Genomic DNA, 27,374 nt, shown 5'->3' with positions numbered 1-27,374 from the left:
AGGAAGGGATGTGGTGTTTTTGCTGGATGGATCTGATGCTACTAGAAGTGGATTCCCAGCTATGAGAGACTTTGTCCAAAAACAAGTAGACACACTCAGTGTGGATGATGGCAAAGACCGTGTGTCGGTTGTTCAGTACAGCAGCGATCCAGCCGTCCAGTTCTATCTGAACACGTACACCACAAAAAGAGAGGTCCTTGACAGTGTCAGAGGTTTGAGGCACAAAGGCGGACGACCCCTCAACACTGGAGCAGCTCTCCGGTACTTGAGGGATAACGTCTTCACGGCCTCTGCCGGAAGCAGGCGGCCATCAGGAGTTCCGCAGGTCCTAATATTGATCACTGGTGGAAGATCATTTGACAGTATTGATGAACCAGCCTCTGCTCTCAAACAGCTGGGTGTCTTGACCATTGCAATTGGAACCCGAGGCTCTGACCCCAGAGAACTTCAGACCATAACTGGCGAGCCCAGTTATGCTCTATCTGTGTCTGAACTTACTGACCTACCCAAAGTGCAACAGCAACTTGAGTCCTCTGTGGAAGCTGCAGTTTTTGAAGTCACCCCAGAATTACCAACCGTAATTGGTACATTGTCAGACACATCCTGTTGCTTGCTCCAAAAGTTATTAATTTTAGCTACAGTGAGGAAAAGCAAATAAATGAATGTGATGTGTGTATAGGTTTTTTGTGCATTTCAAACCAGTTGGTAGCATGCTGTGGTCTTTCTAAAACAGAAGTAGGCCAGGCTAGTGTTGTTAAAATATTAGTGTGCCAGTGAAAGATAATCTCACAAGCTTTGTGAAAGGTTTTCATTTTTTTGTCCTACTGTCTTTTCTCAGCTTCACGTGACAGAAAAGATATTGTATTCCTTCTGGATGGTTCTGATGGCACAAGGAATGGCTTTCCTGCCATGCGTGATTTTGTAGAGAGAGTGGTGGAGAAAATCAATGTGGGAGAAAACAAAGACCATGTCTCTGTGGTCCAGTACAGCAGAGAACCAGAGGTCCATTTCTATCTGAACACATATACCACAAGGGAGGATGTGGTGGACTCGGTCAGAGGGCTTAGACACAGAGGAGGAAGACCCCTAAACACTGGGGCAGCTCTCCAATACGTCAGAGACAACGTCTTTACAAACTCCTCTGGAAGTAGACGCCTGCAGGGTGTCCCACAGATATTGATCTTACTAACTGGGGGAAGGTCTTTTGACAATGTAGATAGCCCAGCCTCAGCTCTCAAACAGCAGGGCATTTATGTGATTGGCATTGGAACTAGGACCTCAGATGCTAGAGAGCTGCAGAAACTATCATATGAGCCCAGTTATGCTCTGTCAGTGTCCGAGTTCACTGACCTTCCCAGTGTCCAAGAACAGCTCTCTTCTGTAATGAGCAAAGTGATAGTGAGGGCCACGCCCATGACACCAACAGTGACCGGTAAGAACGTGACTCCTTTGTAATCTCCAGTATCATGGTAGGAAACAGTGTGAAAAGAAACCAAATGTGATTTGCTGTGTTCAGTTAGCTAGTGGATTGTGTTTTTTTTTTTTTAAATAGTTGTGCTTGCGAAGAAAGAGTTCAATTGCAAGATGTTTCTCTTTAGCTGCAAAATATTTGATTGACCAAGTTAAACATATGGTAAATCTCATGTCTCTTAGTGGTCAGACAGCCAGCAGGAAGGGATGTGGTGTTTTTGCTGGATGGATCTGATGCTACTAGAAGTGGATTCCCAGCTATGAGAGACTTTGTCCAAAAACAAGTAGACACACTCAGTGTGGATGATGGCAAAGACCGTGTGTCGGTTGTTCAGTACAGCAGCGATCCAGCCGTCCAGTTCTATCTGAACACGTACACCACAAAAAGAGAGGTCCTTGACAGTGTCAGAGGTTTGAGGCACAAAGGCGGACGACCCCTCAACACTGGAGCAGCTCTCCGGTACTTGAGGGATAACGTCTTCACGGCCTCTGCCGGAAGCAGGCGGCCCTCAGGAGTTCCACAGGTCCTAATATTGATCACTGGTGGAAGATCATTTGACAGTATTGATGAACCAGCCTCTGCTCTCAAACAGCTGGGTGTCTTGACCATTGCAATTGGAACCCGAGGCTCTGACCCCAGAGAACTTCAGACCATAACTGGCGAGCCCAGTCATGCTGTATCTGTGTCTGAGTTCACTGACCTTCCCAATGTTCAAGAACAGCTCTCTTCTGTAATGAGCACAGTGCCAATGAGGGTCACACCTTTGACCCCAACAGTAACTGGTAAGAACATGACCCATCTTCAAAGTCCAGTATCATTGTAGGAAACAGTGTGAAAAGAAACCAAATGTGATTTGCTGTGTTCAGTTAGCTAGTGGATTGTTTTTTTCTTTACAAAATAGTTGTGCTTGCGAAGAAAGAGTTCAATTTCAAGATGTTTCTCTTTAGCTGCAAAATATTTGATTGACCAAGTTAAACATATGGTAAATCTCATGTCTCTTAGTGGTCAGACAGCCAGCAGGAAGGGATGTGGTGTTTTTGCTGGATGGATCTGATGCTACTAGAAGTGGATTCCCAGCTATGAGAGACTTTGTCCAAAAACAAGTAGACACACTCAGTGTGGATGATGGCAAAGACCGTGTGTCGGTTGTTCAGTACAGCAGCGATCCAGCCATCCAGTTCTATCTGAACACGTACACCACAAAAAGAGAGGTCCTTGACAGTGTCAGAGGTTTGAGGCACAAAGGCGGACGACCCCTCAACACTGGAGCAGCTCTCCGGTACTTGAGGGATAACATCTTCACGGCCTCTGCCGGAAGCAGGCGGCCATCAGGAGTTCCGCAGGTCCTAATATTGATCACTGGTGGAAGATCATTTGACAGTATTGATGAACCAGCCTCTGCTCTCAAACAGCTGGGTGTCTTGACCATTGCAATTGGAACCCGAGGCTCTGACCCCAGAGAACTTCAGACCATAACTGGCGAGCCCAGTTATGCTGTATCTGTGTCTGAGTTCACTGACCTTCCCAATGTTCAAGAACAGCTCTCTTCTGTAATGAGCACAGTGCCAATGAGGGTCACACCTTTGACCCCAACAGTGACTGGTAAGAACATGACCCATCTTCAAAGTCCAGTATCATTGTAGGAAACAGTGTGAAAAGAAATCATTTGGTTTTGCTGTGTTTAATCAGCCAGTGGATTGTTTTTCCTTTTTTTTTTTGTTCTGTTTTCGTTTTTGTTTTTTTTATAAAATAGTTGTGGTTGTAAAGAAAGAGTTCAATTTTACCATGGTGCTTTTTAGCTGCAAAATATTTGATTGACCAAGTTAAACATATGGTAAATCTCATGTCTCTTAGTGGTCAGACAGCCAGCAGGAAGGGATGTGGTGTTTTTGCTGGATGGATCTGATGCTACTAGAAGTGGATTCCCAGCTATGAGAGACTTTGTCCAAAAACAAGTAGACACACTCAGTGTGAATGATGGCAAAGACCGTGTGTCAGTTGTTCAGTACAGCAGCGATCCAGCCGTCCAGTTCTATCTGAACACTTACACCACAAAAAGAGAGGTCCTTGACAGTGTCAGAGGTTTGAGGCACAAAGGCGGACGACCCCTCAACACTGGAGCAGCTCTCCGGTACTTGAGGGATAACGTCTTCACGGCCTCTGCCGGAAGCAGGCGGCCATCAGGAGTTCCGCAGGTCCTAATATTGATCACTGGTGGAAGATCATTTGACAGTATTGATGAACCAGCCTCTGCTCTCAAACAGCTGGGTGTCTTGACCATTGCAATTGGAACCCGAGGCTCTGACCCCAGAGAACTTCAGACCATAACTGGCGAGCCCAGTCATGCTGTATCTGTGTCTGAGTTCACTGACCTTCCCAATGTTCAAGAACAGCTCTCTTCTGTATTGAGCACAGTGCCAATGAGGGTCACACCTTTCACCCCAACAGTGACTGGTAAGAACATGACCCATCTTCAAAGTCCAGTATCATTGTAGGAAACAGTGTGAAAAGAAATCATTTGGTTTTGCTGTGTTTAATCAGCCAGTGGATTGTTTTTTCTTTTTTTTTAGTTCTTTTTTTGTTTGTTTTTTTGTTTGTTTTTTTACAAAATAGTTGTGGTTGTAAAGAAAGAGTTCACTTTTACCATGGTGCTTTTTAGCTGCAAAATATTTGATTGACCAAGTTAAACATATGGTAAATCTCATGTCTCTTAGTGGTCAGACAGCCAGCAGGAAGGGATGTGGTGTTTTTGCTGGATGGATCTGATGCTACTAGAAGTGGATTCCCAGCTATGAGAGACTTTGTCCAAAAACAAGTAGACACACTCAGTGTGGATGATGGCAAAGACCGTGTGTCGGTTGTTCAGTACAGCAGCGATCCAGCCATCCAGTTCTATCTGAACACTTACACCACAAAAAGAGAGGTCCTTGACAGTGTCAGAGGTTTGAGGCACAAAGGCGGACGACCCCTCAACACTGGAGCAGCTCTCCGGTATTTGAAGGATAACGTCTTCACGGCCTCTGCCGGAAGCAGGCGACCATCAGGAGTTCCGCAGGTCCTAATATTGATCACTGGTGGAAGATCATTTGACAGTATTGATGAACCAGCCTCTGCTCTCAAACAGCTGGGTGTCTTGACCATTGCAATTGGAACCCGAGGCTCTGACCCCAGAGAACTTCAGACCATAACTGGCGAGCCCAGTTATGCTCTATCTGTGTCTGAACTTACTGACCTACCCAAAGTGCAACAGCAACTTGAGTCCTCTGTGGAGGTTGCAGTTATTGAAGTCACCCCAGAATTACCAACCATAATTGGTACGTTGTCAGACACATCCTAATGCTGGCTCCAAAAGTTACTAATTTCAGCTACAGTGAGGAAAAGCAAATAAATGAATGTGATTTTCTGGTGCATTTCAAACCAGTTGGAAGCATGCTTTGGTCTTTCTTAAACAGAAGTTGGCCAGGCTATTGTCTTTAAGACTTTGAGAACATAGTATGATCGTCTGAACTTCTGTGAGAACACAGAACTTTCCATCATCTGCTTTAAGCTACAATATTTAATTTTTTGTCAATCACTCTTTTGAACTTCTTATTGTTGAAGTTCATTTTAAATTGTCTTTTGAGGCTGCAGTTTTCATTATTATCCCCCAGCCACCAATCTTATTTAGTTTGTTATCCATTAAACCAACGATTCTTTCACTGCTATTTTCACCAAATAACCTCACGTCTTTTACATCTGTAGAATTTGTCACTTTTTGAACTACTATAGTTAAAAGCATTTAATAATATAAATCATTATACATGAAATGAATCAATTTGTCACATGCCATGTGCCAACATGCAGAGTAGTTGCCTAAATTCTAGCCCCACTCATTTCTTTTATCTCATAATGCCATTAAAAGTGTTATAAATGATTAATAATGCATATGAATTCTAACTGATTACAATGCTGAGGCTCCACCGATGAAGACAGTTTGCAATCAAAAGTGATTGAGTCCCTTGTATAACTCACAGACACACACATACTTTAATGCAGGTAACATGTAAGCTCTAGAAAACATGTTGCTATCTATACAAATTTATCTATACTGTAGAGATCTCTGGATAACCAGAATATCTTACTGTTAACCAATGATCCTTAAAACCAAGTCAACTCCAGTTTTCTTTTCACCACTGTAGCCAGGCTGACAATTAGTCAGAGCTCTGTTGAGCTCTTATTCTTTGAGACTGTTCAATAAAGTCCTGCAATTAAACTTAAATAGGATCTGTCTGTCTCTCTGAATATACCCACAAACATGTTTAACAGATCATTTTCATAACTTGAAAGTCCATCCATCCATCCATCTTCATCCGCTTTGTCCGGGGCCGGGTCGCGGGGGCAGCAGCCTAAGCAAAGAGGCCCAGACCTCCCTCTCCCCAGCCACCTCCTCCAGCTTATCCGGGGGAATACCAAGGCGTTCCCAGGCCAGCCGAGAGATATAATCTCTCCAGCGTGTCCTGGGTCTGCCCCGGGGCCTCCTCCCGGTGGGACATGCCTGGAACACCTCACCCAGGAGGCGCCCAACTTGAAAGTCAAATATAAATTTAATTTCAAAAACTTATATACAAATTTTGCAAACAACATAAATATATACATAACTATTTACATTAAAATGCAGGCAATGTCTCAGGCATTTTTTGTGCAGTGATTTACAAACCAATAATGTATTACAATAGATGCCACAAGACAGATCAAACGTTCTTGTCCAGTCATTTTTGACCAGGATACGTCCTTTAATGTGCATATTCAGCACATTAAATTTATTGCAGCAATTGTGCAATAAATGAATAAACAAAAATAAAAACATCAAGTCTCGGAGTGATGCTGACAAACTAGTTATTGAATTTATTACTCCTAGGCTGGACTATTGTAATTAATTAGTGTTGCGCTGTCCTAAAAACTTCCTGGATCAGGTGACCTTGAATCCTCCGTTAGTTATGCTGCAACAGCTTTAGGCTGCTGGGTGACGTAAAATTATGTTGTTGTTTTGTTTTTTTAAATATAGAGCTCTCAAGAATGTTTGATTATCAGAAGAACATTTTAAAAGGGCCTTCTTTTCATTCATTTGGGGTCATACCTAAAGTCTAATTTTTTTGAGTTTCTTATTTGGAGAACCGGTGTTGAAATGTAAAATTTTCGTAATTTGATCTAATTTGGGGTTTTATGAAACTTTCTAGCTGAAAGTTTTGAAAAACTTGGAAATGAGTAAGATATATTAAGAGATATACAACTTTTTTTTTGTCAAAAACAGGAAAAAAGTGACTTATTTCTTCGAATATGCACCAGAATCTTCATGATAAAAAAAGATGTAGGCTCAATTTACCACCAATACGACCATTTTATTGTCATACATTGATGAAACTGAGCCTAATATCAACTTCTGTCTTTTCCAGCTGCATCACAGGGCCCCAAGAAGGATGTCGTGTTCCTCGTTGATGGATCTGATGGCGTTGGAAGGGAATTTCCAATCATCCAGGAGTTTATCCGCAGGGTCGTCGAGAGTCTCAATGTGGGCGAAAATAAAATCCGTGTTGGTGTGGTCCAGTATGGTGACACTGCTCGGGCTAATATGTATTTAAACACACATACAACCAAAGAAGGTGTTTTGAATGGCATCAAGGGACTGAGGAAGCAAGGTGGAACACAACGTAACCTGGGTCAGGCCTTACAGTTTCTCAATCAGGATATTCTGACAGCAGCACGGGGTAGCAGAAAACAGGATGGTGTTCCACAATTTGTTATTGTTGTGTCTAGTGGGCCTTCTACAGATGATGTCCGTCGTGCAGCTTCTTCTCTTAAACAATCTAGAGTTCTTCCATTCAGCATTGGGACCAGGGATGTGAACCCCACAGAGCTGAGGGTGGTGTCGTATATCTCCAATTACGCCCACGTAATAGATGACCTTCCTGGCCTGTACACAGTTCAAGAAGAATTAATCAACAAACTCACTGAGCTGTCAGATGATGACATCAGCAGGTTGCGTCCAGAGTTCCCAACTTATGAAGGTAAATTGAATTTAATAAAATCTACAGGTTAACACAGTCCTCATTTATATTATTACTGTGTTACTACTATATTAAAGCTAGAATTATACCCCAAATCATACTGTATGTTATATATATTTATCTGTGTACACTATTAGGAACTCTCCATTCAGGATTAGTAATCAGACTGTGTTATTTTGCTTCTATTCCTTTCAAGCACCAGTACCATCTGTACCCACAGGAGGAGAAAAAAGGGATGTTGTATTTCTTATTGATGGCACAACAGCAGTGCGTAGTGAATTCCCTTCCATCCGTGATATGATAGGAAGAGTTGTGGAGAAGCTGGATGTAGGACTGGATAAGGTCCGAGTTTCAGTGGTTCAGTACAGCGATGATCCAAAGATAGAATTTCTATTGAATGCACACTCAACAAAAAATGAAGTGCTCCAGGCCGTGTCGAGACTTCGAAACAAAGGTGGAAATAATCTAAACACAGGACGTGCTCTCGAGTTTGTCGCCAGAAGAGTCTACCAGAGATCAGGCGGAAGCCGTCTTGAGGAACGTGTGCCTCAATTCCTCATTCTAGTTACGGCTGGCAAATCTACTGATGATGTATCCAGCTCAGCCAATGAACTCAAGAAAAGCCTGATAGCACCTCTGGCCATTGGTACAAGAAATGCAGACCAAGATGAACTGAGACAGATTTCCATGAAGCCAGAGCTTGTGTATACAGTTGACAGCTTGAGAGATTTTTCAAAGGTGGAAAAACAGCTTACTGATTCAGTCAAGAAAATATCCACCGATGATATCATTGAAATTTATACTCGTGTCCCAGAAGGTAAGAAATAGTGTGTAATCATTCTGTATATTTAAGACTCCAATTAAGTTCAACTGAAAGTGCTAAAGGCAGTTACTGATTGTCTACATCATTTGCTTTTTATAATTTACCTTCACTGTTATGGAGGCATTTCTTTCCTTATGTTATGTTTTTTTTTTTTCAGTCATTCTAGATCTCGGGAAAAAGGACATTATTTTCCTAATTGATGGCTCAGATAATACAGATTCTGAAGGGATTGCTCACATCCGTGACTTCATCCTCAAAATTGTTGAACAACTTGATGTGCAGCCCGATAAAATTCGTGTCGCTCTTGTCCAGTATGCAGACAAAGTTAAAACTGAATTTTCGCTCAATTCACACAACAACAAGGCAGCTGTTCTCTCTGCTATCAGAAGACTCCGTCAGATGGGTGGACGATCGTCAGACCTGGCTGATGCTATTGATCACGTTCTGCGCTTTGAGTTAAACTCTTTTGCTGGTGCTCGACCAACTGAGGCCTCCCAGCATCTTGTGGTTCTCACAGGTGGACGTTCACCCCAAGATGTTTCCCTCTATGGACCTTTGCTCAAGACCTCCCGAGTTAACTGTATTGGTATTGGTGCTGATCGTGCTGACACAAGGCAACTGATGAGTATTTCCAAGAGCTCCGCTGATGTCATTCAGGTTTCTAAGTTCTCAAACCTGCCAACAATAAAGGACAAGTTTATTAACAGGTTGAATGTTGTTGAGGATACACCAGGATATGACACTCCAAGTAAGTAACACTAAAATGTACTCATTTTACAGGGCCTAGAATGATTAGGACGTGTTGTGGATTTGGACTAAAAACCAAGGTAAATATTTTCAATATAAACATATCTTAACATATCTGTATTTCCCTTCTTGTAGCACCAGGCCTGCCTCCATCTAAAAAGGCTGATATAGTGTTTTTGGTGGATGGCTCCATTAATGTGGGCCGTGAGGACTTCAAAGAAATCATGATTTTTATCAACAACTTAATTGATCTGTTCTTCACTGAGAGAGATAACTTACAGATTGGCTTGGCACATTATGCTGAAGATGTCAATGATGGCTTTTACCTCAACACATACAGTAACAGGGATGATATGCTAAATGCTCTTGGTCAAATAGAGTACAAAGGTGGACGCAGACTGAACACCGGTGCAGCCCTTCGCACTATTCAAGATGTTTACTTTTCTAAACAAAGGGGCAGTAGGGCTGATGAGGGCACTCCTCAAATTCTTATAACTGTCACTGGAGGAAACTCAGCTGATGACAGTAAATCAGCAGTGCTTGGCTTGAAGAATAAAGGTGTGAGAGTCTTTGCAGTGGGAGTGGGCAACATTCAGAATGAGTTGGAAAACCTGGCAAGTGAACCTTCCATGGTGGCTCGAGCAAGTACCGTTCAGGAACTCTCAGAGCTCAATGAACAAATCCTGGAAACTCTGGATGATGAAGTAAAAGGGAAGCTGTGTGTCGGTGCGAAAGAACTTGCTAAAAGTAAGAGAAGTAATATTATGTGTTTCTTGCTTGTCGATGATACATTAAATTAAATGATTAAAGGTTGTCACATGATTTGGGGTGACCAAAAGTGTCTAAGGTAAAATAATATTATGTTTTACAGCCTCCAATATAGAAGTGTTGGTCGGATTTGATGTGTCCGCCCAGAATATTTTCAGTTCTCAGACCAACCTCCAGAGCAAGATGGAGGCTATTTTGCAGAGGATTTCCAAAATGGCATCCATTAGCTGCTCCGATGGGCAGATTCCATCTGTACAAGTGGGCATGCTGGCCATGGATTCTGCTTCTGAGCCGGTCCAGCTGGACTTCACAACAAATCCAGATGAGTTATTTGAGGCTTTCAGAGCTTTGCGGAGTCGTGGCCCCTTTGTTCTCAATGGCAAGACCATATCAGCTTACACCAACAGATTCAAAGTCAGACAGGATGACACTGTCAAGGTTAGTTACTCAAATATACTAAAGTAGAAATGGCCCAAGCAGTTTACATGTGTCGGTGTCAGGGCTATTCTAGGAATATTTCAATATCTGCTAAAATAATGTATATCTCAAGTTGATGTTGAAAATGTCATGTATTGTCACAAGAGTCATAAAATTTCTCTTGTGCATTTGCTTCAACTGGTGCACTTCTTAGTTAACGTTTCATTCATGTATTAATAATCTGACTTGATTGGTTTAGCAACTTAGTGTAATTATTGAGCTGAGTTAGTTTGACCTATAGACATTGCCGACAAAACTCAAAAAAACCCAAAACAAAACAAGCAAAAAAACAAAGAAACCCCAAAACAAAACAAAAAAAAAAACACAAACAAACCAAAAGCTTTTTTTAGGTTGTTGGTTTTTACCTGGGACACCATATACCATCAGAATAGCTTTAGTATGCCATGACCTTGAATCTTTCCTGGAGCTAAAGTAAAAATTTCACATGAAATCAGCCAGATCCCCTCATTGTTGGGGTCAGTTGTTTAGGTTTGTCCTTGAATTGGTCACTGCCAGTGTATATTAATTGTATTTTTTTAATATTAAAGAATAAGATCAAGGCTAAAAAACCTTTTTGCCAAACTGTAGAGTTTAAACTTTAGAGTTTATACAGTGAAAAGACTATTGGAAACTTGAAAATTAAGAAAGTATAAAACTTGTATTTTTACTATTTTCCCCTGAAGGTTGTTATTCATCTGACTGATGGTATTGATGCTCCATATGCTGAAATGAAAAGGCGAGTTGAGGAGCTTCGGCTGTCAGGTAAAAAGATGATGAAACATAAAGTGCACTCAGGTATTATCTATCCTGAAATCGCAAAGGTAATTAGTGAACTTAAATATGTTGCGTTTTGGAAAACAGGAGTGAACAGTTTCATTCTGGTTGGGTTGGAGGGGGTACCCAATTTGGAAGAGGCGTCGCTATTAGAATTTGGTCGTGGCTTCAGGTACACAAGACCCTTAAGACTGAATATCATGGACTTGGACTATGAGCTTCTGGAAGAACTGGTGGGTACTGATGATTAATACATAAAAACTATGCCTTTCATTTATGACACCCATAAACTGAAAATGCTTTCTTTTACTGCACAGGACAACATTGCAGAAAGAGAGATCTGTGGAGTGCCATGCAAATGTACTGGCAACAGAGGAGACAGAGGAGGAGTTGGACAGCCTGGATCTAAGGTATCTTATCCTAAAAAATACCCCTCAGTTATACTTGGAGATTTTGTTTTTAATTACAAAGCTTATATATGTTTTGTTTTTGTCTGTCAGGGTGGTCCAGGATTGTCAGGAAGTCAAGGACATCCTGGAGATGAAGGTGGACCTGTAAGTTTGAATGTTTTGTTTATGGTTGTTGTTCTATTATCTTCTTCATTTATCACCTCTCTGTGTCCTTTCTTAAGATTCTGTTCTGTGGTATTTTGTCAGTGAATTTTGTTGTCATGTTCTGTTAATACAGGGAGAACGGGGTCCTCCTGGTGTGAATGGAACCCAGGGTTTCCAAGGATGTCCTGGCCAGAGAGGTGTCAAGGTAAGCCCTTTAATATTAACCCTGCCATTCAAGTTGTATGGTTTAATTGTTATATATTGTTTTGTTCGTGAATACAATAATCTAACACTCTTTATTTCTATTTAGGGGTCTCGTGGATACTCAGGAGAAAAGGTACGTTTCTTTCTTTCTGTCTGTCTTTCTTTCTTTCTTTCTTACATTCTGACAAAAAAAGGCTAACCCACTGCCCCCTTATTTCAGGGTGAAGCTGGAGAACTTGGTCTTGATGGCATCAATGGAGAAGAGGTGAGTCATGTATTTTGTCTTTTATGCTATGTGTTCCATATATTAACAATTAATCATACAAAATCATATAAAATTATCAGCTTTAAAGGCTGTGTTTGATTTGGTTTTAGGGCAAAAGTGGTGTGGCTGGGCCCCCTGGAGAAAGAGGAAACCCTGGCAGAAGAGTGAGTGACTAGATGCATCTGGGTTGTTTTTTTTCTTAATACTGAATATGGTTAATGCTGAGAAATTCTTTTGTTTTTTTAGGGTCCCAAAGGTGCCAAAGGACAAACAGGAGACATAGGACAACAGGGAATCAGAGGAAACCCTGTAAGAAGCTGATTATTATGACATAGTTTTTGACTGATTTTATGTGCATCACTTTTATTTTGCATGCATACATAGTATGTGAGAAAGGAATGTGTAAGAAGAGAGTGTTACTAATGCTTCATGTGAAGCTGCACATACTTACTTTCTAATGAATACAGTTCTTGTGATTAAGGCAATGTTTAAATATGGTTACTTTGTTTGGTTTTTTTAAGACAAATTTGTATTTATTGGTGTTTGGATGTAGCAGCGACTGAAAGAGTGATTTCTGTTTAATAGGGAACAACTGGACAAGATAACAACCAGGCAGGACCCAAAGGAGACCCTGGTGATGCTGGACCAGCGGTAATACCCCCCTGAGCTAATTATAGTGCTGCTGAAATAAATTCTGCATCTCTGTACTCAATTTAATTTTTGAGGCTTAATATCTCTTGTATATTGTTCGTTTGTTTTGTTGTTTTATTTTTTTTTTTGGATATCTCTCAGCATGAATTTAATTCACTGGGATGTTTGTCCTGTATGACAGGGAGAGCCTGGTCAGGATGGAAGGAGGGGAGGCCCTGGTGAACCTGGAAGAAGGGTAAACGCTTTCACTGTCTTTTCTGATCACTTACTTGCCAAAGATTATGTTAATGAAGTTTTTTTTTTAATTTACTCATTCCTCATTAGGGACCCAATGGTAGAAGAGGTTCACTTGGACCAGCTGTAAGTGCCTTTTTCATTGTTAAAATAGAGTTTAATACCTGCCCTCGTAATGACAGTAACATCTTTCTGCATTATCATTAAAGGGAAATGTTGGAGGCCCTGGATCGCCTGGTGTGCAGGGAGAGTCTGGTATTGATGGACCAAGGGTAAGTTTGTCATCTTCTCACCCTATTTTGGTGCATATCTGTCTGTCTGTCTGTCTGTCTGTCTGTCTCATGAACTGGTACTGCAGCTCTAATATGTAAGTAAGTGGTGCATCACTGATGGCGGATTTGTCTTTTTCCAAGGGTCCGCCTGGACCAAATAGTGCACCAGGAGCAAGAGGAGAAGATGGAAATCCTGGACCTAGAGTGAGTGAATACAATAGGTCAAATTTTCTATGTTGATTGCATTCAAAATCTAATTTTAATGTTCTAATTTCTTCTATTCTAGGGTCCTGGAGGTACCCCAGGTCCTAGTGGAGAAAAAGGTAGAAGAGGACCTCTTGGCCGCAAGGTACTGAATGGAACTAAATTTGGAGTGGCTCATGTTCTTTCATAACAAGTTTGATTTAATCATAAACACACTGGCTTAAGCCAAGCTCTATCACATTACTGGACATACATGTGGAGTCTATTTCAGTGAACCAGAAAGCACTGTAAGAAAACATTAAGGATCTCCTTGCAAAACAAGCACATGTTATTAGTTAAATCTATAGTAAACCAATCATATTAAATATATATAGTCACACTTTATTCATCACTTTGACATTTACCTTACATCTAAAGGTATTTCATTATCTTCATATCTTTGTAGGGAGAGCCAGGAGAACCAGGACCTAAAGGTGATGTTGGACCACCTGGCCCCTTTGGAGAGCCTGTAAGAGCAAATCATCTTATTTTATTGCAATGTTACTGAATGTAAATTTTCTGAATATTGAGCAAGAAATTATTGTTTAATTGGGGGGGGAGGGAAGATGATAGCGTTGCTATTGTTTTCCCTCTGCTACCCCAGTATTTTGAATTAAAATATGTTTTTCTTTTACAGGGTGAAGATGGTAGAGATGGTTTTGGTGTTCAAGGGCCTAAAGGAAGAAAGGCAAGTGATTTGTGAACTGAACATGCCTAATTAAAGATAACAACCCCTTCTGTAATGTTGAATAGAGCTGTATACAGGGTGATGGCTCTGATGCATCCAAAATAAAAATTATTTTTGCAGTTTTATACAAAGAGTACTTAATGCATATGTGATTCTTCTTTACAGGGAGATGAAGGATTCCCAGGATTCCCAGGTCCCAAGGTAATGCAGAACACTAGCAGTGAACCTTTAAAACAAACTGTTGTGTTTTCCTCAGATGAGTAAACTTATTATTAGATACTCGTCATTTCCATTTATCCTCTTTTTATCCATCATTTCAGGGAGCAGCTGGAGACCCTGGCACCTCGGGTGGACCTGGATCCAGAGGAAATCGTGGACAGAGGGTAAGTTTTAAGTCCACATTTGAATAAGGTTAATATACACGTCTGTTACAGTTTCATCAGATGCCCCAGCTTTGTTCCAGATCTCAGCTGAGCAGATGTGTTTGCTGTTGTGAAGTAGAGGACAGGTTCTGAAGTTTTGGTTTAAATATATATCATGCATTCTTGGCAGCAAATGACTTGCATGCACATTTGTTTTATGTTTGAAGATAGCAAAGTACAGGGACTGATGGTCTGTTTGAAAGTACGGACATCTGAACTGCTTTAAATGTGAATTTCTTTCTTTCCCCTAACTGTTAACTATTTCCAGGGAGTCTCTGGGGATATTGGTACACAGGGACAAAAGGGAGAAGTTGGATATCCTGGGCCATATGTAAGCATCAAAAAATCTATTTTACAACTTGCGTGAATTTAATTTGCATGACATTATGTCATCAACAAGTTTATTTCAAGTTCATTTATAACTTTGCCTAGATACAGGTGTTTCATGTTTAAATACACAGTTATGGCCAATTTCTTTATATTATTTTATAACCTATTAGTGTAAGCTCTTCACCTTATCCCCCCAACTGGTTGCGGCAGATGACTGCCCCCTTCCTGAGCCTGGTTCTCTCTGAGGTTTCTTACTGTTACAAGGGAGTTTTCTTCCCACTGTCGCCAAAGCTCTTGCTCATAGGGGGTCATATGATTGTTGGGGTTTTCTCTGATTTCTTTGTATTATTGTAGGGCTTTTACATTACAATATAAAGCACCTTGAGGCAACTGTTGTTGTGATATGGCGCTATATAAATAAAACTGAATCGAATTATATTGGCTGTAACTCTCACCCCTAGGCTGGATGTTTATTTAGTTGCTGATACCCTGTTTTCTCTCTAACAGGGTATCAAAGGACAAAGAGGACAAGGAGCTGTGGTATTTGATCAGATATTTGTGTGAACTGCATTGAACAGAGCATAATTCTCATAACTTTACTCAGTTCTACGCATCACAGCCTTTTTTTAAAGAAATGTTTCTGTGGTTTCTTTGTTCCCTCAGCAATGTGACCTTGTCAGAAAGATCAGAGACAATTGTCGTAAGTATAATTTAGTAATTTTCAGCAATGTGATTTAATTTATTTTTGTGAACTATTAATGCCTATGCACTGTGTGCTTCATGAAACATCTTACCATATTCTGTGCAATTTTCTTTACCAGCTTGCTGCTTTGGTAAGTGCAAAATGATTTGCTAATGAAATAATAATTTCTTCGACTTAGACTTTTTGTTTATGTACTGTATCCACAACCACAGTGAGAACAAAAATCCTTTATGTTGACATCATTAGGTAAGCAGGAATGCCCACTCTACCCCACTGAGCTGGCTTTTGCCCTCGACATCTCACAAGGCCTTGGCCGTCCAGTCTTCAACAACATGCGTGACACAGTCCTAAACATAGTCAGAAAAATTACAATCGCTGAAAGTAACTGTCCAAGAGGAGCTCGTGTTGCTTTGACCCTGTATAACAACGAAGTCACCACTGAGGTCCGGTTTGCTGATGCCATGAAGAAACGTGCCCTGGAGGAACACATTGAAGGACTTCAGATCCCACAGACAAGAAAGCCCCGCAACTTGGAAACAGCCATGAACTTTGTGGCCCAGAACACTTTCAAGAGGATACGCAGTGGCTTCCTCATAAGGAAGGTAGCCATCTTCTTTGTAGGTGATCAAGTTGGTCGGCCACAAGCAATTACTCGTGCAGCCCTCCGCCTTCACAATGCTGGAATTGCCACTTTGCTGCTGGTCAGACAGGAGGACAGAGCACTCTCCAGAGCGGTGCAGGTAACATAACAACATACAGCCAAAGCAAATGTTAATCTTATAGGCCATCAGTTTGTATTCAACTTATAACTTTCCTCTCCTTGTATACCAGGCCAACAACACAGCACTGGCCCAGGTCATTGTCCTTCCCAACGCTAATAGTCCACAGTACAATTCAGTCATCCAGAAGGTTATGAACTGCCATGTCTGCCTGGGTAAGACCTGTTTGGGTGGATTAGTATTTATGAAACAGCTTCTCACTTTTATTTTGTCAGATTTTGATGTACTTTTATCTAAGAATAGAGCCATTTTTTTCCAAGCATTGTATAAAAAGAGACTAGATGAAAAACTGTTGAATACAGATTGTCTCAGTCCATGTAAAGGAAAAAAAATGCATAATTTTATTTCTTCTTTTTTAAGATTTCTGCTCTCCGGACCAAATCTGTGACTATGTTCCCCCAACGGCTGGCCGAGATAGGAGATCTTTCACCTCAGATGTCGACATTGACATTGCTTTTGTCATGGACAGCTCTGAGTCTACCTACCCAACTGTCTTTGCCGAGATTAAACACTATATATCTTACATGGTAGAGCATCTTCATGTGTCTTCAAATCCCACATCATCTGCTAACCACGCCAGAGTGTCTGTGATTCAGCAAGCACCTTATGAGTTCCTAAATAACAAATCTGGGTCCCCCCTTCATGTTGACATTGGCTTGACTGAACACACTTCAGCACAAGATATTATCAAATTCCTGGTAGAGAAAACACCCCAGCTGGAAGGTGGCCGGGCACTCGCAGAGGCAATTGAAAGGACGGTGGATCAAGTGTTTGAGAAGGCACCTGTACAACGTGACAAAAAGGTACTCATACTGTTTGTGACAGGAAGTGTGGAACAAGACCAGGAGCAGCTGATACGCATTGCCACTGAGGTCAAGTGCAGGGGCTACTTCCTCGTCATCTTTGGTGTAGGTGAAACATTGAGTGCTAAGGATGCAAGTGTCTTGTCAAACATGGCCAGCGAGCCTTCAGATGTCTTCTTCAAGCAGCTGAAGAGTAGCTCAGACTTTTATGACAGAAACATCCAGACCTTTGGCCAGCTACTGCCCAAGTATATCAGTAGTAAGTTCAAGATATATTTTGATGGGCATGATACATTTTCAATACCTTTTGCTTTTCTTTTTTTAATATTTTAGAATAGATTCTATTTGTTACATCAGTCTAACAAATCCTGAACTAGTTGTGTTCTATGTTGCATTGCTTTTCAGTTGAAAATGCTTTCCACATGTCCCCTGAAGTCTCCAAAAACTGCAAGTGGTTTCAGAATGACCAGCCACTAAAAAACCCCTTCACACCATCACAGGAAGTGGAGTAAGTTTTGTAATTTTTGTAATGCTGTATTATGAATGCTGGAAACATTGGTGGTTTTCTTTACAATTTTTTTTCCCTTAACATTGCCACATTTGTAGGAAACACCAGAAGCATCATGAAAATCACCAAGCAGTTCATGAAAGAAAGCACAAGGGTAAGACTGTTGTTGAACAAATTTTTCTTTACTACTTTTGCATTTTCGGCTAGAAGTACTGACAGCTTTGGTCACTTTAAGTCATACACACTGTCGCTAACTGCTAAAATTGCCTGCCCATAATTCAATAATATTTTTACACTTGTTTTAGAATATTACTTTTATCATGCTTCACAAAGTAAAGATTACTTATAAATTTATGCTTCTTGGCCATGCAGCAAAATAACATTTGTTGACATCATCCACCACAACTACAACATACTCTTTTTCTGTTATTTTCTTACACACAGATGCAGAGGAGCTGCACGTCTCTAATGTCACCTCCAGCAGCTTGAAATTGCGTTGGAGCAGGCCAGATGCAAAGCTCTTTGTTTACTTTGAGGTTGTTGTGGTGAGGCTCCATGACCATGCACTGGTGCTGAAGACCAATGTGTCGGGTACAGAGCTTGCTGTGGACAACTTGGAAAGTGCTCAAATGTATCAGGCTGTAGTCACAGCTTACACGGCCGAGGGCCAAATTGTCTCTACTCTCAAAGGCGTCATTACTACAAGTGAGTTTATAAAGACAGCTTTAGCTTTTTCAGAAATTATTCATTCATATTTTGCATGTGTTGCATATTCAACTGTAAACATGCCATTGGGGTACAGAAGTACACAAGCATAAATGTGGAAGTCTTCAAAAGCTCTTATGGAGACCACTTAAAAAGAGCTAGCTTCAAGCTGTTACAGATGTAACTATCCATTACAGGTTGTGTATCCTAATAAATTTTAGGGGTGTATAATTCTCAGTATATTAGAGTTTGTTTTTTTAATTACCACAGGCCTGATAACTTAATGGTGATTAGATCATAAACAAAACAAAAGTGTCTGCATTCTGATGTATACCATGTACATTCATTATTGGAACAATCTTTTGCTGAAAGGTACTTGCTCATAAAGAGTTGTTTGATGTTGGGTTTTTTTGTTTTGTTTTTTTAAACCACTGTAGGATTTTTACCTTGCAATGTAAAGTGCCCTGAGGCAACTGGTGTGATTTGACTCGAAATAAATTACCCCGAATGGAATAGAATACAACCTCTACCAGATTACCATACTTTGAATACAGATTACCCCACATAGGTACTGCAGTACAGGAGGAGGAAACTGTAATATGTGTGGACATTGGTATTAACATTTGTATTAACACCATGTAACACTGGTCTTGATTTCACAGCTGTCCCAACCCTGTGATTCAAATTAAATAGTTCCCCAAAATGGCAAAATAAAATGAACTAGCTTGTTTTAGCTTCTTTGGTTTTAGGGACCACCTCAAGCCGCAGACACACCCTAAGAATTGCCCTTTCCTAGCTAAATAAATTAATTTATTGCATGCTTTCTATTTTTAAAGTTGTATTGACAAATACATTATTTATTATTTCACAGAAGCAGCTGAGCATAAGCTTGCCAGCCAAAACACAAGTACTCCAAATACCACACCCCTGGACACACCAGAAACTGGTGAGTAACTTTGCATGCTTGTGTCTGTATATTGCTTGGAAACTTCTTTGCTTTTATAACATTTCCTATATAATTAGCAGCCATATATCGGAATACCAGTATATTGGACCTGTAATCAAAATGGGCCAGTAATATATCTTCGAAGTAGCCCCCATAGAGTTGTTTTGCTGGGTTTCCAAGGTATTATATTAGCTATGTAAATAAAACCTGTAGGTTCAAGTCAAAGATCGTGGTCTTCTGTAATGCAGCAATATCAAATGGGACTACTGCACTAATATTTTATTTATCAAGTCACTAGTACGTGCAAAGATACACCGCAAGTTGTTTACAAAACCTTACAAAATCGGCAGTTTAAGCCCTAGTGTCTCGGTTTGTTAATCTAATCTTTTCCCTTATGTATCGTGACAAACAATGCACTTGTGGGTAAAATGTGTGGCACTATGAAGGAGTTTGTTTCATCAGAAAATACCAAAGGAAAAGAAACCTTATAGCTGTTGGTCCTTGTGAAAGGCATAGAATTTAGAGCACAACTAAGGCATGAAAACACAAAAGTAACTAACATTTAATGAATTTAGTTACAACTAACTTGTCAGATCCATCCATGAAAACTTAAAAATAATCTTCTTTCATTCTAATCACAACTTTTTTATTTTTTAAATAAGCAAAACCTCTTCTAATATATTGCAATTATCCAGACTCCCATGTAGTGGATATAGTCTCATGCTGAATGCCATTTCTTTTCCTCTGCAGGCACTTAAACTAATTTAAAACCCCTTTCAAATACATCTGAACTTCTAATACATTTGTTTACTTGCTACTTTCAAAGCTTACAGTTTGTTGTATGCTGTATTTGTTCATCTAATCCTCACACAAATGCATCCTCTTTCTCTATTTGTCCTCCATCACTGCTATATCACAGCTATCTGTTTGTTTGTTTGTTTTTTGTTCTGCATGTTCTAGTTAATGAATTGGCAGGCCCATGCTCGCTTGACTATGACCCTGGAATGCCCTGCAAAGACTATGAGGCTAAGTGGTTCTTTGACAGAAAGAACGGGTTCTGTGTACAATTCTGGTATGGAGGTTGTGGAGGGAATGGAAATAGGTTCGACAGTGAGGCCCTCTGCTTGAAAAACTGCGTGAGGTCAGGTAAGTGCAGAGGTGGGTCGAGTATCAAAAAATTGTACTCAAGTAAGAGTAGCATTACTTTAAACAGCGGTCTCCAACCTTTTTTGCGCCACGGACAATATTTTCACGGACCGGCCTTTAAGGTGTTGCGGATAAATACAACAAAATAAAACTAGTTCCGGTACCGAAAAAAAGAAAATTTATTCATAACACACGTGAAAAGACCCAGGAAAGCTGAGTTAACGATAAAAACGGTAACAAAATAACGCTGAAAACCGATAAAAACCCTGAAAACCATACATTTCACACCTGAGCCTCAACTCTCGCGGCCCGGTACCAAACGAGTCACGGACCGGTACCGGTCAGTGTCAGAGTCGAACACCCTCTGAAGGGCCATGGCGGTGTCCTCCTCTCCATCATGCAGCAGTCCAGCCCTTCGAAATCCGTTGGTGATCATGGATGTTTGCACACTTTTCCACGCTGTCAGATTCCACCGGTGGAGTTGAGCATAACTTGCTTTTCGCAAGTTTATCGCCGCTCGTCATCCACGACTCCCGCTGAATGCATAGCGCTACTTTGAAGTTTGTTTTTCACGCTACTTGTACAGCACTATGTTGCCTGGCGGATGGACATGTGACCAACATACCACTCTTGAACCCCGATACTGTGTGTCTGATCACATGCCCTTCCGCCAGGCAACGTAGTGCCGTACAACAGCGGAACAGAAAAGCCGCACCTGACTAAAAGCCGCAGGGTTCAAAGCTTGTGCAAAAAGTAGCGGCTTATAGCCCGACAATTACGGTAGGTCTGGTCATTATAGTGCTGTATACACTGCCAAGCTGCAGATGTTTGTTTGGAGCTAGCCTCCAAAAGCTGGGCATACACTGTGCGATTTTTGGCCCATTTTGAGACGATTTTTCACTCGCGCAACCATTTTGGGGATCGGCCCGAGTTTTGCCTTAATCGTGTGTGCATCGTGTAGTATACATGGGGTAACGAAAAGCAGTTAACACCTCACGACCAGCTCCCAATCATCAATCATATGGTCCCATGATAATCAAACCTGTTTGAAATCCTGTCGCCCCTCAACGCAACCTCTCACACTGCGCACACACAAACACAGAAATGAAAGTGAAAAGGTGGAGCAGCACGTCAGTGCAGCGTGTGATCTGGACACAAGAGATTGAGGCACAACTTGTAGGATGAGGCAAGCTCATCCGAGTACGTAAGCTAGAGCTGCCACCCAGGCAAAAGAAAAATAGAGCTATATCACGTTATAACGTTAAAAGTTTATTGTTCTAACAATATACTTTTCATGTTCGTGCAATATACCTTTCGAACGTGATAATTATGTATATTGTACAAACATGAAAAGTATATTGTTCGTTATAACATGATATAGCTCTATTTTTCTTTTGCCTGGGTGGCAGCTCTACGCTTACGTATCGGAGGCTTTTCAATGTGGCCTCACAAAATTATCACGACTACAACAACCATGAAAAGAGTTGGATGGACATTGCTGCTCAATTGCAGCTGCCTGGTCAATGTTTTTCATTAGTAATTTAGCAAAGTTGATGGTGGTGGTGTGTCTGTGTGAGTGAAAGACACAAAGAGGGAGAGCGAGAGACAGATTTTGTATGATAAGCTTTATGTTATGGATGCACAGTTTGAGCACTCAGGTCGCATCAGAGCATCAGGCCCTGCATCGTGACCTATGAACTTCTAACCTCTGCTATTTAATTGTACAGTTTGAGCAGAAGCGGAATAACGTGACTAAAAAAAATCGCAGTGTTTGACCAGCTTAATGCAGACTGTTTAAACTAAACAAGCTGCTGTTTCGCATAATAAACCCTGTCAGCCGCAGTATTGCCTTCTGTTTTAACAGTTTAAGCAGTAGAGACAAGCTGTTTGCATGTTCGTGGAACTCCAGCGTCATTAACCAGGCTAGCTGTTAGCTTATAGGCTAACCAGCGAGCAGCTAACAGGACAGCCGAAGCTGCACAAAACACCCACAAACTTATCTCACTACAACGTAGCGCCGAAAATATGACTCGCAGCTCGAGCTCGACACAGCTGCTGTAACATAAGACTGACATCCAGCTTACCACAGCTAAAAAGATATTTAGAGAGAACTTACCGTTTCCTCAGGTTACACGAGTTGAGTTGTTTCATGCTGAAAAGTTGGTTTGTTTTGGCTCTCACTGAAGACACCGACACTGAAGACATACCTGTTCTTTTGTACTGCTTTTAAGCGAAACATCCTTTGTATGTGAGGAAAATGCTGTTCATCATCTTCAGCTCTAGCATAGACTCTGCCACGTTTTCATGTTTCTTCTTTCCGTGTGTCCGCTACTTTGAAACGCTTGGATCGCTCTGCCCGCCACAGTTTCAAACTGGTCATGTGACTGCATGGCCACATCTCATTGGTAAAAAGGTTACCGGAAACTCCACTGGTGGCATGTTATCTAATGTGTTAAACTAATTATTTTTAAAAAAGTAATGAGTCGAATTTTGCAAATGTAGCGGAGTAAAAGTACCGTTTCTTCTTCACAAATGTACTCAAGTAAAAGTAAAAAGTATCGTGCAAAAAAGGTACTTTAAATGGTAAATGGCCTGTATTTATCTAGCGCTTTACTAGTCCCTAAGGACCCCAAAGCGCTTTACATATCCAGTCATCCACCCATTCACACACACATTCACACACTGTACTTAAAAGTACATTTTTTTCAAAAACTTACTCAAGTAAATGTAACGGAGTAAATGTAACTCGTTACTACCCACCTCTGGGTAAGTGATGTTGTCAGGATTTCAGTGGGAGTGTGCCATCACCTGGTTAATGCAACGTATGCAACATGGGCCTCAACTGGATATGCAAAACTTACTATTTAAATTGTCATTTTTGACATATATTACGGAGCCCCTCAAGGGACATGGGAGAAAAAAAAATGAAGATGAACTTTTGCGAAATCTCGCAAAAGTTCATAGAAAGGCTTATCATACAGCTACTTCATGAATAGGCCATTGTTTGAAGTCTAGCAGATCCCAACCTAGCCTAGTTGCAACCATCTGTCATTCCTAAAAATGCACCCTTTAATATAGTTCAAGCTGCTAGAGATTATTTTAAAATCAAAACCTTGTTAAAAATGAGGCACTAGTCATAGACACCAGAAATAATTATTTCTAGTCTAAAGCTAGTTTTTCAGGAGTCAGCTCACTTTGAGACAGTCTAATAGCATCCAAACCAGGTAGTAGGGGTGGGAGCTTATGAAACAGCCAATGAAAAATGTTGTGGTATTTATTTATGTATTTTATAACAACATCTGCCCCTTTAAGGTTAAACCACGGTAATATTTTTGTATTTTCACAGTGGGAGAGCTTCAGCCAATGGTGAAGCAAGTTGAACAGGTGGAGGTCCTCCCAGATCCTGGTAAGCTCCAATATACACTCACTGGCAATATTAAGACCTGAATATCATGATTACTTCTTTCCAAAAATATTATGTTACACATGCTTTCCTTGCCAACCCACTTTATTGATTAGCTGAAATTGATGTAAATGCATGTGCATGGTATGCAAATATTAACCAGAAGAAAATAAACTTTCCCTTTGGTCTAGTTTTAAGCAAGCAAATCCATATCAAACCTTTTTAGACCATCATTAAACATATACATAACAGCCACTGGCTTTGGAAGTAATATTAGTGTTACGTATATTTTCCACACTGCTGTACGCTGTGCTGACTTTGCAGTACAATTAATACTATGTCTTCAGGGGCATCTGGATCCTCTACTGCCCTTCACATTCTCTAAACATGGCTGATGGTGCAAATAAAAAGCCAAGCCAAGGTTATGTTTTTTTCTCAATGGCGTGAGCCAAGTCACATGGAGAAAATTAATGGAAAGAAAGCTATATTCAAGGATTCATTACTTTTTTTTTAGCAGAAGGCTTATTAGATAACAAGGTTAAGTCATCAGTAACTTATCAGCTTTGGAGTAAACTGCCATCACATACTCACAGCTAGGAAATGTACTATAAACCTTTATCTACCTATATGTCCACATATCTCATCTCATATGGAAAACTGCTGATCCCATCAGTCACCAAATCTCATATTTAAAGTGTAATTTAGCACATATCGCATAACCTTTAGCTGCACATGTTTTCATCCTTTTACTGAATACTATTCTTTCTCATTTTCTTCCCAGCTGCTTTTACAGCTGTGGACATTTGCCAGCTTCCACAAGAAGAAGGTACTTGTGCCAAATTTGTTCTCAAGTGGCACTACGATGCTGCCAACAAGAGCTGCATGCGCTTCTGGTACGGTGGCTGTGGTGGAAACCAGAATCGCTTCGACACTTACGAGCAGTGTGTGAAGGCTTGTGGAAAACCAGGTACTCCTCTTGTTAGTAGTACTCTTCTCTCAGTAGGGACTGGTCATATTTAATGAATGGAAAAGTTGAAATCAGCTTGCTGTTCTGCGCTAAATGTCACAGTAAATGTAACAAGACATTAAGCACAAGTAAATCAAATCATGTGATGAATCATCTTAGATGTATAAATCTTTCAGATGGCTTATTGTTTAACTATTTGTCACAGATATGTTTAAGACAAATCTAGCAGAAATGAAAATATGCCCTTATTTTTCTCTCCTGTATCTAAAAATGAATTTTGTGACTTTTTGGAAGGAATTGACCCCAGATCAGGAAAAAACTTTGGAGTAAGGAGTTAAAATGCAGCACAAAACAGGCTGATTATAACAAAATAAAGTTTTATAGCTTATAATGATATTGAGCTATGTTTCACTCTTTTACCAAAAAGAGCCGCTGCTCAGAAAACAATATTATGAACCATTTCACTGTTTGCATGGGCAAGGAGACGCCCAACACAATCCCATAAAATAGGTTTAAAAGTCATAAGCCATCATTCTGAAGGAGTACAAGTTGATTACACTTATCACTGAAAAATGGTTGTTATCATGTTGCAGAAAATTGTATCTTCAAGCCTTTCTTAACTGGCTTAAGCACAAACTCCCCTGCCTTCCTTATCTAAATATGCTTTTAATAATGACCAAATTAGCTAGCCCATATTTGGTTGAATGTAAAGCATCTACATAGAAATAGAGTTAATAAATTGATGTTTAGTTGCTGCTAGCATAACACATACACTTCTCTAGACAGTCTCTTGAGAATCAAGTGATTAAATAGAGATTTAATAGAAATACACGTGGAATTTTGTCAAATACAAAGGACTTAATCATGTTTTCTTCTTCCTTCATCCCCAGAACCAGTGAACCAAAGAGTCATTGCTACAATAAAAACATAGGACGAAAGTCACAGACATGGCCAGCTCTTACCTCCATTTAGCAGATTCTGAGGAGAACCATCCAAAATGGGCATAAAGTAATGGTGGCTGCACTGGATTCCACAAACATGGACTTTATCCCCCAACTCTTGAAGTAGTCTTTTTCACAACAAGAAGGAAGCAACACAATTTGCTGCATGATTTGTTTTAACCTACTGGTGCTACATGATATGTTTGTTTTACAGAAGTTATTTAGTGGATTTGGTTTTGTAAAATCACGTTCTCTTGAACGATCACAGTTTTCATATTTTTTTAAAATTCAGTTTTATGATTAAACAAGAAACATGTATGAATATCTTGGACAGTGTTTAGCAATGACTCAGTACATGAAGGATTTTAAAGCAGTAATCTTTTTTTATATTGTGGTTAAGTCTTCTTTTTACATTCCAGATTCACATAGCAGCATTGTTTTGTTTTTTTTTTAAACTCACTTCATCCCTGTGGATTATTTCACTATTTCACTGTCACCAAATCCACAGCAATGTTTACACAAGTCTAGTGTGGCAGCGTGTGTGTATGTAAAGACAGCGACCAACTGCTGGGATGCCAACATTAATGTAATGTTTAGTGCACTTCTGGATCCGTTGCCTCAAACACAAGATTTCCAGCTATTGAGAAACAGAATGTACTTTTCAAGCTGTTTTTATTTTTCATTTCATTTTGGATTTGCAGAAAGTTATGTTCCATGTGGGAAAGGGTGAAATAAAAATGAATTAGACTTTCTAATAAACATGAGCAACTGATTCATTTTATTTCTTGTTTTGAATTAAATGTTGCACAGCAGTAAAATGCTAGACATTCATGTCACACAGAGATGTGTTTAATGGAAGTTCATTTGCAAAGTGATAGTTTACTTCATTGGAGTAGCATGATTTAGAGCAGGGGTATCAAATTTGCGGCCCACTTCAACCGTACTTACTTGTATATTGACATGAAGAAATATAATGCAATTTGGCCCTTGAAATTACATTTTTTGTTAAGGAGGACTTGTTTGCTGTTGAGTGCAATGTTAACGTAAGTAAAACAAAACATTATATAATATGAAGACAATATGAGCAGAGAATACATGTTGAGGGACTGGCTGTGTTAGTTCAGTGAGAGAGTTGGAGTAAAGGAAACAGTTTTCACTGCCAGTCAAAAACTACTGTGTACACTTATGACTGCATTTTTATTTTGTTAAATATGAACAAAATTATAGCAGAAGTCCTGCCACGTGTCTGGTCAGAGAGAGAGAGTAACAATGTGTTTATTTGATAGTTCAATGAAAGGCTTCAGTTAAGAGTGAGGGAAAAAAATTGCATTCACGTTTGCAGTTTTGTCTTGCAATACAATATATTTAAAAAACAACAAACAAACAAAACACTATATTTTCGGAGATTTTTGTACAACTTGAGCACTAAAGTGGCCCTCCAGTGAGATGACAGTGCTATCAGGGGGCCACAGCTCATTTAAGTACTGAGGTTTAGAGTTTTAGTTG

General features: G+C 40.2%; 1 protein-coding gene across 3 annotated transcripts; it reads left to right on the top strand.

The window, feature by feature from the left end:
- Positions 1-61: 61 nt before the first annotated feature.
- LOC147311911 (collagen alpha-3(VI) chain-like) lies at positions 62-26,640 on the top strand. Of its 3 annotated transcripts, XM_086267910.1 has the most exons (45): positions 62-584; positions 839-1,432; positions 1,669-2,253; positions 2,474-3,073; positions 3,341-3,925; positions 4,186-4,785; positions 6,904-7,515; positions 7,712-8,332; positions 8,496-9,086; positions 9,221-9,832; positions 9,957-10,291; positions 11,014-11,092; positions 11,192-11,337; positions 11,422-11,514; positions 11,605-11,658; positions 11,792-11,863; positions 11,969-11,995; positions 12,083-12,127; positions 12,238-12,291; positions 12,374-12,436; positions 12,713-12,778; positions 12,960-13,013; positions 13,103-13,138; positions 13,222-13,284; positions 13,426-13,488; positions 13,571-13,633; positions 13,934-13,996; positions 14,165-14,215; positions 14,381-14,416; positions 14,536-14,598; positions 14,906-14,968; positions 15,475-15,507; positions 15,631-15,667; positions 15,789-15,800; positions 15,917-16,410; positions 16,502-16,604; positions 16,810-17,511; positions 17,658-17,760; positions 17,859-17,914; positions 18,205-18,465; positions 19,337-19,411; positions 20,372-20,569; positions 23,904-23,963; positions 24,742-24,927; positions 25,818-26,640. In XM_086267910.1, exons 1-45 carry the CDS (start codon positions 62-64, stop codon positions 25,856-25,858), a joined length of 9,873 nt encoding a protein of 3,290 aa, XP_086124036.1. In that variant the 3' UTR covers positions 25,859-26,640. The 3 variants fall into 3 exon arrangements, with proteins under 3 accessions (XP_086124036.1, XP_086124035.1, XP_086124034.1); XM_086267908.1 differs by lacking the exons at positions 62-584; positions 839-1,432; positions 1,669-2,253; positions 2,474-3,073; positions 4,186-4,785 and having other exon boundaries at positions 3,403-3,925; XM_086267909.1 differs by lacking the exons at positions 62-584; positions 3,341-3,925; positions 4,186-4,785; ... (37 more) ...; positions 24,742-24,927; positions 25,818-26,640 and having other exon boundaries at positions 651-1,432; positions 1,654-2,253; positions 2,474-3,114.
- The last annotated feature ends 734 nt before the right edge of the window (positions 26,641-27,374 follow it).

The sequence above is a fragment of the Aulonocara sp. 'chitande type north' Nkhata Bay genome, linkage group LG16, assembly GCF_057382095.1.
Source record: "Aulonocara sp. 'chitande type north' Nkhata Bay isolate Kocher_YH1m ecotype deep benthic linkage group LG16, A_spYH_male_GT1.1, whole genome shotgun sequence".
Classification (NCBI taxonomy): Eukaryota; Metazoa; Chordata; class Actinopteri; order Cichliformes; family Cichlidae; genus Aulonocara; species Aulonocara sp. 'chitande type north' Nkhata Bay.
The sequence above is the reverse complement of the archived record's forward strand: the minus strand, read 5'-3'. Positions and strand labels throughout refer to the sequence as shown.

Coding starts and splice junctions, on each gene's coding strand:
- LOC147311911 (XM_086267910.1), top strand. CDS start 62: ATGAGAGACTTTGTCCAAAAACAAGTAGACACACTCAGTGTGGATGAT. Junction 10,292..11,013: donor GACAGGATGACACTGTCAAG/GTTAGTTACTCA, acceptor TTTCCCCTGAAG/GTTGTTATTCATCTGACTGA. Junction 16,411..16,501: donor CACTCTCCAGAGCGGTGCAG/GTAACATAACAA, acceptor CTTGTATACCAG/GCCAACAACACAGCACTGGC.